The 13189-nt window shown below is 38.5% G+C and overlaps 2 protein-coding genes across 2 annotated transcripts; both read left to right on the forward strand.

Moving 5' to 3' along the window:
- Positions 1-481: 481 nt before the first annotated feature.
- Positions 482-1617, forward strand: LOC127102326 (uncharacterized). The gene is made up of 2 exons (XM_051039705.1): positions 482-741; positions 882-1617. Exons 1-2 carry the CDS (start codon positions 482-484, stop codon positions 1615-1617), a joined length of 996 nt encoding a protein of 331 aa, XP_050895662.1.
- A 9152-nt stretch (positions 1618-10769) lies between these two features.
- On the forward strand, positions 10770-12958 carry LOC127105846 (seipin-2). The gene is made up of 2 exons (XM_051043056.1): positions 10770-11952; positions 12224-12958. The coding sequence occupies exons 1-2, from the start codon at positions 10903-10905 to the stop codon at positions 12707-12709; spliced, it is 1536 nt and encodes a 511-aa protein (XP_050899013.1). The 5' UTR covers positions 10770-10902; the 3' UTR covers positions 12710-12958.
- The last annotated feature ends 231 nt before the right edge of the window (positions 12959-13189 follow it).

Genomic DNA, 13189 nt, shown 5'->3' on the forward strand with positions numbered 1-13189 from the left:
TGGCTATAATCAAATTCTCATAGCAAATGATGATGTTCCCAAGACGACATTTCGATGTCTTGGAGCTTTGGGGACATATGAATGGGTTGAGATGCTGTTTGGTTTAAAAAACGCTAGAGCAACCTATTAAAGAGCCATGAATGCCATATTCCATGATTTTATTGAAAAATTTATGCAGGTGTACATTGATCATATCGTGATAAAATCGTCATCTAGAAATGATCATCTTGATCACCTTCGACGCTCATTTGAGAGGATGAGAAAATATGGATTAAAAATGAATCCACTAAAATGTGCTTTTGGTGTACATGCAGGAGACTTCTTAGGTTTCGTGGTACACAAGAAAGGCATCGAGATCAACCAAAACAAGACAAAAGCAATTTTGGATCTCAAGCCTCTGTCGATAAAGAAACAACTCTAGTCTTTGTTGGGGAAGATAAACTTCTTGAGAAGATTCATATTGAATCTAAGTGGAAAAACGATGGTTTTTTCGCCACTCCTCAAGATCAAGAAGGAAAGTGATTTTCACTGGGGGCAAGAGCAGCAGGAGGCTTTCGACGCCATCAAAGGATACCTTACAAAGCCTCCCATTTTGTTACCTCCTAGTAGGAAAAAGCATATGAGTTTGTATATTGCTGCGTCGGATACGACCATAGGGATTATGTTAGCTCAAGAGGATGTCAGTGGTGTCGAAAGACCCATATATTACCTCATTCGAGTTTTGATAGATGCTAAAACTAGGTATAATGTAATTGAAAAACTGTGCTTGTGTCTGTACCTCTCATGTATGAAATTAAAGCAATATATAAAACTAGTCGACATTTATGTTCGTCTCTTTATGATGTTATTAAACATATATTGTCTAAACCCATTCTACATAGTCGAATTGGGAAATGGGCGCTAGCATTAACGGAATTTTCGTTAACATATAAGCCTTTGAGGGCTATGAAGGGCCAGATAGTGGAAAATTTTATTGTGGATCATGATGTAGTTGAACCTTCACTAAACATGGTTGACACGAACCCTTACCGGTTATATTTCGATGGGTCAAGCCATAAAAATGGAACAGAAGTTGAGGTCTTAATATTATCCCCACAAGACATTTCGACGAAGTTCAAATGTAAAATCGATGGAAAATGTTCCAATAACGAAGCAGACTACGAAGCCCTAATAATTGGTCTCAAAATCCTAAGAGATTTAGGGCCCAAGAAAGTAGAAATAAAGGGAGATTCAGAACTAGTGGTCAGACAAATCACACGAGAATACAAGTGCATTAAAGAAAATTTGCTGATGTATTTTGCAATGGCGACACAACTATTGGAATGCTTCGAGGTTGTCAGCATTACGCATGTGCCAAGAATGGAGAATCAAGAAGCCAACGAGTCAGCACAAATCGCCTCTGGGTACAAGGTATCAAAAGAAAAGCTCAAGGATTTTATTGAAATAAAGGAAAAGATGGCGTCGAACGTCTCGCTGTCACCTAATATGGAAATCCCAAAAACCGGGGGGCACAATTCAACAATAATGAATGTCTTGAAAATTTTGAAGTTTTTGCAAGGCACGAAGTATTTTCCATTGACAATTTGTCGCAATCAGATTGGGGGAAACCGATTATAAAGTACTTGGAAAACCCAGTTGGAAACACCGACAGGAAAATCAAGTATAGAGCTTTAAGTTATGTACGCCTGAGAAATGAGTTGTTGAAGAAAACTCCAGAAGGAATATTGCTCAAGTGTCTTAGAAATACAGAAGCTTACTTGGCAATATCTGAGGTACACAGTGGAGCCTGTGGGGCACACCAAGCTGGCCATAAGATGAAATGACTTTTATTTCGACAAGGTGTTTATTGGCCAAGTATATTGAAAGATTGTATTGAGTTCCCCAAGGGGTGCCAAGAATGTCAGATGCACGCGAGCGTCCAACACGTACCAGCAAGTGAGTTGCATGTGATTATCAAGCCTTGGCCCTTTCGGGGGTGGGCATTAGATGTCATCGGTGAAATTCGACCGACCTCGTCGAAACAACAAAAGTTTATCTTGGTCGGAATAGACTACTTTACAAAATGGATAGAAGCTATCCCTTTGGTAAAAGTTGATCAAGAGGTTGTGATCGAATTTATTCAAAAAACCATCGTATATAGGTTTGGGATTCCCGAAACCATTACCACAAATTAAGGCTCAGTTTTTGTGGGACAAAAGATGTAAGAATTTGCCATTGAAACAAGGTTCAGGTTGGTTGCTTCCACACCTTACTATGCCCATGAAAATGGCCAAGTCGAGGCAGCCAACAAAGTGATAATTAGTTTAATCAAAAAACATGTTGCTAAGAAACCTAAGAATTGGCACAAAACATTAGACCAGATTTTATGGGCTTGTCGAACATCCCCAAAAGAGGATACGAATTCGACGCCTTTCCATTTGACATTTGGGCAAGATGTTGTGTTGCCAGCAGAGATTTGTTTATAATTAGTCAGGGTGCAACGCCAGAATGACATCCATTCGGAGTAGTATTGGAGATTGATGTTCGATGAACTGACTGATTTAGACAAAGAAAAGTTGGTCGCAATAGACATATTGATACGATAAAAGACGCATGTGGCCAGAGTATACAACAAAAGGGTTAAAATGAAAATCTTTGCAATAAATGATTACGTTTGGAAGGTAATTTTACCTATGGTTCAAAGAGATCGAACTTTAGGAAAATGGTCACCAAAGTGGGAAGGACCGTTTCAAATGATCCAAACGTTTACGAATAATGCCTACGAAATTCAGGAGCTGGATATGGATGGAAGGATCTTATGGGTAAATGAGAAATATTTGAAAAAAATATAAACCTATGCTACAAGAGATTAAAATCCAAACATAGTGAAAATATTCATTAATTGTTTAAAGCCAAAATGGCATACAAAGTGGTCCACCAGCCTTACAAGGGCCTCTACAAAAAGAAAAAAATCAAGCAGGAAACCTAGACTTAAAATCCTCGAAAAGGGTCTTCTCATGACCGATTCTGCTGTCAAGAAGACTTTTCTTCTCCCGCAGCTGCTTAATCCTAGTTTCAATTTCAAGGGCCTTTTCACCACGTGAAATCCCTTTCAGAACTTCCCAATCGACGACATCTTGAGTAGGAAGAGGTTCAGCTATATCCAAATAGGCTTTTTGCACTTCCACTTTAGCAATCTTCTTGTTAAGTTCAGCTATTTGAGCTTGATAGTCCGAGATTTACTGATTAAAGGCTTGTTGTTGGCTGAGACGCTCCTGTTTCTTGGCCTCGAAGTCACTAAGCTTCTTCTCATAGTCCTCACTAAAATCCCACCCAAGCCTCATCTTGTTGATCTTTGTTTTAATTTGGAAATCAGCATTCTGACGAAGAATAAGATCCTTGACCAGCTGGGTGAAGAAAGCTTCAAACTCAATCAAGTATTTGGCAGTTGGGGCAAGAAGCTCATGAAGGGAAAGTTCGTCGAGAAGTTTAAAGATGTTGTGTGCCATACCTTCTTCTTCTAGGACAACTAAAACTTTGCGCTTAAATAGATAGTCTTTTAATTGTTGAAGCTTGAGGGTGACAGTGGCATCCATCCCTGGCGAAGGTACAACATTCAAAGAGGAAGGCTGAGCCTCAGTCGAAATTTGACGAAGTTGCTACAACTTCCTTAAGGCCTCTGTCGGATTTTGTCGCTTCATAGCCAAAACTTCTATCTGAGTCAAAGTACTGATAGAGACGCCTTCGCCAGTAACGATCGAAGGGGCCTGAGTTTGCTGAGCAATGATATTTTGTTGAGCCTCGCGTCGGCTGTGGGTTCAGCAGGAGTTGAATCGGCCACATGTTCCTATAACCAAGAAGTCAGGACGCACGTAGGAGAATAGTTTGTTGAGTTGGTAAAATAAAGGGAGATAAATACCTGAGAAGCCACGTGTAGCAGGGAAGCAAGAGTATTTCTTTCTTGACCATGGAGGAAAAGACCTTAGTGAGATCATCTGGAACTAAGGTCTTCATGGTCAAAGGAGCAATTCTTGGAGGGGGTTTCTTGGCCTGGACTTTATTTTTTCGGGCTGGAGTAGGTGGAGTAGCCGGTGGCACCTTCGATGTTAGAAAGATGTGTGAGTGCACACTGCCATCGGAATCTCCACTGTCGAGCGAAGGCACCTCTTCAGGAACCTAAGTCATAAGATAAGTAAGAGGGTGACAAAATTTTAAAAACAAAGCCTCATGAAACGCTGACACGAAGTACCTTCGGTTTCGGAGTCGATGGCGCCATTTGTCGTTTGAAAGTTTTGCTAGGGGATGTTGCAGTGTCTGAAACCCTTTTTCGACCCTAACAACAAAGAAAATAAGTGTTTATTTTTTTCTCTCTAAATAAGGAAAAGGCGAAAGAACAATAGTTACCGTTTTTGTTGGGGCTTCGTCAACATTGGTAATTTGGATTGTTACGCCGGGGGCATCAATAGTCGGTGGCGGAGGCGGCATTTCGCCAGTGAAAGTGGAAAAGGTATCGATCATAAGTTGAAGAAAAAGAGCACTAGAAAAACCTTGACGTTGGTAGTCGGCCCACCATTCATCGAAGTCTGCAGTTGTTAAAAAGGATTGCTGGAACTTAAAAACCGGTAGTTCAAGGCGTTGAGTGGACTTGTGGAATATTAGGCAAGCTTTGTGGTCATCAACGTTTAGTGATTGACCAGAACATACAATGTCATTCGAATGTGACACCAAAGGCTTTGGTAAAATTTGGCTAAGGCTGAATTGGCGAGCCACCAAGTTGGGGTTGGTAACTCATGAAGCCATACCCATTCGACCCTGCTTCTATCCTAAAGGATAACAATGTAAAACTCAAAAACGCCCTCCACACAGTACTCGACTATGTTGCTGCTTGAGGAGAATCACCTGGGAAAGGATTTTTGAACCATTTCAAGCCAAAGCTTCAGTCCAAAAATGGAGCCATACCTCGAACAAAGGAGTCGACCTTGATAAACATTTTGAGGTACTTCATAAAAATATGTTTGTTAGGGGTTTCCTGGCATGTCATCAGGGCAAGTCTTGCGCCTTCGACTGGTCGATCCTCTTTCAAACTCATTATGCGCTCCGACACAGGATAACCCAGCTGGTATTCAAAAGTGGCGTTCAACTAGTGTTACAACAACCACATAGGACCTAACAAGTTCAGGGCTTTGGAAGTGGAATATAGGTATTTCAATTTTAGGGTTACGGGCCCTAGAGAGTGGTACAAGGAAGCTAGCAAAAGCTTACCTAGGGAAACCTTTCGACCTTCATGGATTTGGATCTCCAGGCTTATGTAACTTTTGGCTATTTGTAAAGAGCCAGGACAGAAAACATAGTAAGAAAGCCAAAGTGTTAGAAAAGCAATATGCTCTTCGTCAGAGACTTCGAAAGAATCCTCGTTATAGTGATCTTCAATATAGTTTTGAAGGCTAGCGCGACTGAAAGAAAAGGTGGTCTCTATCGGAAGCGTGGGGTAAAAAGTTTCGCCCAGTGGCGATAAGTCTGTGATAGCCGTCACGTCAAAGAGAGTTGACGTCAACATGCCACAAGGAAGATTGAAGGTATTGGTCGAACCTTCCCAGAAATACATCAACGCCAGCAACATGCAAGGGTTGATTCGATGAGCTTGTCTTGAAATCTGGATAACGTCTAAGATCCCCGCGCGTCTCGACTGGTCTTGGAGTTTTCGTTGAACTTTGTTAAGCCAAGCTACATACTCCTTATTACCTGGAGTAAGCATTAACCTGTAGACTCTATCCTTTGGGTCCATGAACTGGATGTCGATGGTACCGTATTTTTCAAAATCTGGAGGGATAGCAGGAGTGTAACTAGGAAAGTGGCCCTGAACGATTTTTGGTTGAGTTTTGTTGTCTGGGTAAGGCCCATGAAATGCAACAAGTTTGTCAGCAACGATAAATGGAATGAGCATTTGGAGTTGCCAGATTTTTACCACAACTTCATCAGTAGAAGTGGGTCAAGGAATATGTTTCGTGCTTTCTATTTCAGTAAGTTGAAATACAACAGGGTTGTTGCTAGTATTGAAGTTCGTTACTCTCTTGGTGCGAGTGGAGGAAGCCATTGCATTGAAAGAAGAAGAAAAATTGATAAGAGTAATGTTGTTGTGAGAGGTTGTAGATAAAATGCGCAAGATGAAGAAACAGGAAGAAATGTTGAATGTAAAAAAGCATTATTTATAGGCAAACCAAATGACAATCAAGCGTCAGTCGATTGATGACAACTGTCCGACTAAGGGGTAGTGGGAAAGTTAGTAGCATTAGTTGAAAACCCACGACCTAGGAAATAGCTCCTAATGATGACAATTTTTCTGGGAAACCGTGGCGCAAGAAAAATCATCATTGTGCAGAACATCATTAGCGGTTGACATCTAGCCGAAATTTGGAAAGTCAAAAAGTCAAGTTTCTCAGTCGAAGCGTCTTAGTCAAACAGGCCTTTTAGGGGGGCAATTTATTAGCTAGCAAATTTTGACACCAACGAAGGACGTAATCAGAACGACCAAGAGGAGGTCGAAAGCAGAGTTGACGAATGGGGAAATCAAGGCAGCTATGTCGATGAAGGAGGTGATTCTGTTGAAGTCGAAGGCAAGCGTACCATAATGGGAACTAATCATGGGAAGTAGAAAGTGGGAAGTTACCAGAGACGTGGGTGATAGGCTCCGACACGTGGCACATCATAAATGGATCATGACCTCCTAGCATTTATTTTTTGTTACTATATAAGTAGATGTGATTTTCATTTCTAGGGGTGGTATTTATAACATTGTAATAGGAAAACACTTGAAGTATCAAGCATCTGAGAGAAAAGAGTTAACTTCCTGCCAAAATGTACTTCTGCTTCCACATTTACTTTCAAACCATTTAACTTGTCAATTTATTTTCATTTGCTTTGTTCATTTACATCTTTATCTTGTTTTTATCATTTCTTACTGTTACTGCATTTTTCTATTCTGCAAACATTTCACTTATTTCTCTAGTGTTCCAAGCACTTTACCAACAGAAACACCATATACTTAACACATATCAGTCTAGGACTTTGTAGTCGATCCTGCAAGTAAACCTCGATAGGAATGCTAGAGATTGTTGCGTAAACACTTTCCCTATTAAGTTTTAGACTTTTGAAAACTCTCTTTTTCCCTATGGAGTTACAGACTCTAGAAATTTTGTTTTTTCCTACACAGTTACAGACTTTGGCAAAGCCCCATTTCTTTCGGCCTATAAAGTTACAAACTTTGGCATTCATTCTTTATGCCCATAGGGTTACAGACTCTGGCTACCTCTTTCAGTACCTATAGAGTTACAGAATGTGACATCATTTCTCTTTGCCCTTATGGAGTTTCAGACTCTGGCATTCACCTCTTCTGCCTTGTATAGTATCGACTATGGCACACATATCATTGCATTTTGCCCTATAAGGTTACAAACTTTGGAAAACAAACTTTGACCCCTATTTATCCTGCCTATACAATTACATATTATGGTTTTTCTCTCATGTTATCATATAGGGTTGCAGACCTTGGAAAACATCTTTTCCTACCTTGTAGAGTCACAAACTCTGATAGCATCCTTGGTTCAGACCATGCCTTCAATAAATTATCTTTGGGCTAAACACCACTTATTGGTTATTGCCACACTCTTTCTATTTAAGCAACTTGTTTTTCCTCTTGGCAACCCAATCAAATCTTTCTTTCTTTGTTCTGCATTAGTTCTACGAACTATGGAGCTCTGACTTTCTCATTGCACGGTGAGAATACGTAGGCACAAGGATCAAAATCCTCCGCAAGCACCTTCCTTCACCATCATACTTCAATCACTCTTCTTTCATCTCCCGCCATTAGTTCCATGAACTACAGAGCTATGAATTCCTTATTGCACTATAAGCACACTTAGGCATGAGGCCCTAATCCTCTCCGATCACTTTGTGTATTTTTTCCTTTTCCCCTTATTTCTTTTACGAGTAATCCTTAGATAGTAACACCCATTCGAGCATAAAACAATCAAAATGGTTCCCGTTGAGTACAACATATGTGAGGGGTGCTAATACCTTCCCATTGCATAACCGACTTCCTTATCCTTTTCTCTTTCCTCGGGGTTTTATTGATGGTTTCCCTTTCCTTCAGGAATAAATAAAGTTCGATGGCAACTTTGTTGTATCTTCGAGCGTGCGATGTGCTCGGCTATATTTCTGCTAGCTTCAATGACAAAATGCCTTCAACATTAACAACATAACAAATAGTAACAAAATCAAATGAATCATTCACCCGCCAAGTGTTATAGATCAGAGCAACAAAATACTAAATAAACGTATAAAACAGGAAAAGGAAGAAAAACCTCTACACCATTCTTCAACCTCTAAGCAGTTATTTAGTTACATGCTCGTCTGTACCCGAAGAAGGAGCACAAAACTACATAAATAACAAAGGAGTGAGAATATGCTTATAATAATTAACGGAGCAAAAGTATGCAAGGGTAGCCTAAACAAACAACAATATTTATCCAACACAATCCAATAGCATACATCACCAAAACATTCTCAATCACCTACATCAACATAGTCAATCAATTCATATACAAGTAATGAATGCAATGAACTCAAATCACGACTAAACAATGCATGCAGTACCATTATGGACAACACATGTCCATCTCGCTCCTGAATCCCCATCATAGGACCAAAGCACACCAAATCGCTACCATCACCATAGGTAACGCTTCACCGATTCCCACTTAGAACCAGTTACTCGCTTCTGAATTCCCATCATAGGATCAGATCACATCAAAACTAGATCAAGTCCGTACACCATGACGCGTGATTGACCATAACATGCAATATCACAAAAAAATGTTCACCATACAATCACTATGTAATTCAACACAATAAACAACAACATAGTTACCACACAAAAGTGGATTAAATCCATAACAACATAATAACAACATCATTTATCTCCAAATAGTGGCCAACAATAGCCTGAACCACAACACAACACCAAAAACAAAAAAGACAAAACAATTTTGCACAGTTGAGTAAAGAACGCTCGTTCTGGATGGCGTGACGGGTCACCCGTCACCTTCCACGTCATGTCCCACGTCACACATATGACGATTATCCTAACTCCACATGCATGAGGACCATGACAATCTATCCATTAGGTAGCTGACGCCCGTTAGCGCCTCCATAACGATGACGACTAAGGCGTCATTAGGGTGACACACGTCACCCTGAACCAGAAGGCAAAACTGTATTTTCTATAATGGAGTTCAAAACAGAACTACAATTTTCCATCCCCGGACCCCAAATTGAATCACAACAGTAAGGGAAATAACATCTAACATCTAAATATCAATTAGTCATCAATTAACATACAATTTCACCTAATTGATCATAGATTTTCATACTTTATTCATCAAGTTCATCACTCACACATGAACACTCATATATACCAACATCATGAATCATGAACACCCAAATCTCTGGTAAAATAATGTACGAAATTCACACAACACAATATATAATCATGTACTTTTAGAATTCATTTCATATGTTTCATCCAACATTCATCAAAGGAATAAAAATAAATAAAAATCTATCGGGATTAAGGATTTCCCTCTACCCAAATATGCAAAATACACCTAATTAAGAGTAATCTCCTTCACCTTAGATTTTCCAACAAAATACAAACTTTAAGCTTTTATAATATAATTTCCCTTAACCCTAGCCCTTGCCTATTCTCACCACATATTCTGTTTTCATAGAAATTTCCAAAAACCCTCTTACTAACCTTTTTATTAGTAACTTAATCCCCCTCACTTATCCTCTTATTTACCAACATGCCCTTTTCACCTGTAATTTTATTTTAATAAAAAATACTACTATTATTTTCCCTTATTTCTACTACTTTATTTTCTTATTTATCCACCAAAATCTCCTCCTCTATTTATTTTAATAAATTAAATAAAATGACTATTTCTAATTATTTTCTAATAATCTTCCAACCTCCTATTTCTCACCACACTCTACTAATATCATCCAACCTCATTACCACATAATTTTATTTTAATTAAAACACCAAATAATAAAAAAAAATAAAAAAAAATGGGATGTTACATAGTGCCTGACGGTGTAAAATAAATTTACACCATCATCAATTAATAATTCATCATTTAACCATGTCATACCACCAACTTAAAATTACGAGTGTAATTTAGCATAATACACGATAATCATTAATTGACAATATAAAATTATTTTACAATATCAATGCATCTCTTATTTTCTCTCTCGTAAAGAGAATAACGGTAGTGCACCGACGATGTAGAATAATTTTACACAACCATCCAATAGAAATTCATCATTTAGCCATGTCATACCACTAACTTAAAAGTATCAATTCGATTAGACAGAATAGATTATGGTTATTGATTCACAATGTAAAATTATGTTACACGGTTAATTCATCTCCTATTTTCTCTTTTGTATAAAGAATAAATATAGTGCACTCATGGTGAAAAATAATTTTACACCATCATTCAATAAAAATTATCGTTTAACTATGTCATACAACTAATTTAAGAATATTAAAATAATTTTACAAAATATATAATAATCATTAGTTGACAATAAATAATTTCACATATTATCTAATAAAAAATACTCATTTAACCATTAACTAGTAGGATTTGACCAATACATTATCATTAGTTGAAGGCATAACTAGTAGGATTTGATAGAATACATTAACAAGCTATAAAAGTGCATTTCCTATTTTCTCTTTTGGTATATACTTTTCTTGTTCAGAAAACAAATAATCAATTCCATATCGTGAGGTAGCTCACAACCTCCTCCATTCGTGCCTCAAAAAATGAACAACCACTAGAAACTTCACATTCTTCAATGGACATATATTCCCAATACGACGACGTCTTCTTCGACGCCTTTCACCAATGTCCTTTCAACCACTGCTCCGGTACCACCCACCACAACATGCCTGAATCTTCCCCTTCCTCTCTCGGTCAATGCGACCCTGACCCACCCTCTTCACCGTCGTCCACCAAACTCCGTCGCCGTTTAATTCCCCGTCGATCACTGGATAAAGAATCACCCGACACCGTTTCCTGTGCCAATTCGAACAACTCTGCAACAACGAAGAGTCAAAATCCTGCAGTTTTGAAGGAAGGTGAGAATTTTTACGAGGAAGGAAAATTTCACCTGTCTCCATCTCCGAGTGGTGTTATCGAAGAAGATATAGTTGAGGAATCGACATTAACTACAGCTCTACACGACGAATCGGTAGGTGATTCAGCTGACTCAATGGGTGAAGTCAACGATTTATCTTCGAATTTACTTGATTATGCAACGGGGTTGGTGATTAGGGTAATCATGTTTCAAATTAGGGTTTTCGTTATGTTAATAAAGTCTCCAGTTTCATTCATGTTTCATACTTGGATGTTTTGTGTAGACCCTTTTGGAACAATGAGGAAAGGGAAAGTTTTTTATTTGTGGGTTTTGGGTAGGGTTTGGAGCAGTGTTTGTGAGTTCATTGCTCCTTCAGTACTTCGATGGTTCAATGAAAAGAAGTTGTTTTGGAACGTTGCATTTCGTTGTGGATGGGGTTTCTTGTGGTCAATCTATGTTTCTTGCATTTTGTTTGCTCTTTTGGTTTCATCACTTGTGTTTAGTGGGTTTTTGGTGAAGGGTTTGGTGGAAAAGCCCTTTCAGATGAAGCAGGTTTTGAATTTTGATTATACTAAACAGAGTCCTGTTGCATTTGTTCCTATAATATCATGTTCCGGTGTTGGTGGTGAGCATCGTTCGGATGAGAATGATATTGCTGTTGATAGGTGGGTGAATAAAAGGGTTATCCCTTCTAAACAAAATGTGCAGCTCACTGTTTCATTGCTAGTGCCGGAGTCGGGATACAACACAAAACTCGGTGTCTTTCAGGTACCTTACCTAGCTATATGATTCATTTCATTTCTAAAGAGACCTTGGTTTGAGATGGTTATGCTTTCTTTACCTTGTAATTATGATATGTGTTACTAGCTCTACATGTTTTATTAGTATGAATGAGGAAGGTTGTGATGTTTTACTAGCATTAATATGATATTTATGATCACTAGTGTATGCTTTTGAAAATAATTTTGTATGGAAACTTTATAGGTTTGACTAGTAACTTGCTTGCTTGCTTATGAGTTCTTCTTTGGCATTTTTGTAGATCAGGGTAGACTTCTTATCTTCTAATGGTAAAATAATTACAAGTTCGAGGCAACCTTGCATGTTAAGATTCAGAAGTGAGCCTATCCGCCTAGTCACGACTTTCCTCAAGATTGTGCCGCTACTAACTGGTTATATATCAGAGACCCAGACCCTGGATGCCAAGATGAATGATTTTGTTGAAGGGGATGTACCTACTTCATGCTTAAAAGTAACCCTTGAGCAGCGAGCGGAATATCTACCTGGTGCTGGCATTCCTCAAATATATGATTCATCTATATTTGTTGAATCAAAACTTCCTTTGATCAAGAGGGTTTTATGGTATTGGAAGATATGCTTCTTTATATGGATTGCGATGATGGTATTCGTGATGGAGCTGCTCTTTGTTCTTGTGTGCTGTTGGCCTATGATTATTCCAAGGACCAGGAAAAGGAGTGGTTCTGCTCGCCGTACTAGTAGCCAAAACAATCTTCAGGCACCGAGATGAGTCTAGTGCTGTTGGCCTAAGATACATGTTCTAACTTAAATTCTTTTATTCTTCATTTTTTTCTTCAAAATTTCTTACCCAACCACATTGTACATGTCTAGATGTAAAAGTTGCGTAAATGAGCAGGTGTATGTGTGATTTGTACTCTGGTATTTTATAGTTTTTATGCCAAGAAAACTAATAATGAATTGGGTTAACAAGTTTCTTTGTACATGAAAAATTGAAATAAAATGTAAGATAATTCTCTAATGTTTCAGCAAGCACTTATGTTTGAACTGAATGTCATTGTTCAACTTTGAGTCTATGTTAGAGAAATTGAGTCACACGCCACTTTTTAATGTGCTTGCCGTGTTTTCAAGTTCAATCCATATGTTGTTGCCTTGCCATCATATCCTGGATTATACTTTTGCAAAAGACCATGACTTCATGAGACACTCATTTTGGATCTTGTGCATTAGTGCATGCACTGCCATTCTTCTT

Source organism: Lathyrus oleraceus, chromosome 7, assembly GCF_024323335.1.
Source record: "Lathyrus oleraceus cultivar Zhongwan6 chromosome 7, CAAS_Psat_ZW6_1.0, whole genome shotgun sequence".
Taxonomy (NCBI): Eukaryota; Viridiplantae; Streptophyta; class Magnoliopsida; order Fabales; family Fabaceae; genus Lathyrus; species Lathyrus oleraceus.

What these genes read in the sequence shown, in the direction of transcription:
- LOC127102326 (XM_051039705.1), top strand. Translation starts at nt 482, where the DNA reads ATGGTTTTTTCGCCACTCCTCAAGATCAAGAAGGAAAGTGATTTTCAC. An exon ending in TTGATAGATGCTAAAACTAG is followed by an intron (nt 742 to 881) that starts GTATAATGTAAT and finishes CATTCTACATAG; the next exon opens with TCGAATTGGGAAATGGGCGC.
- LOC127105846 (XM_051043056.1), top strand. Translation starts at nt 10,903, where the DNA reads ATGGACATATATTCCCAATACGACGACGTCTTCTTCGACGCCTTTCAC. An exon ending in CAAAACTCGGTGTCTTTCAG is followed by an intron (nt 11,953 to 12,223) that starts GTACCTTACCTA and finishes GCATTTTTGTAG; the next exon opens with ATCAGGGTAGACTTCTTATC.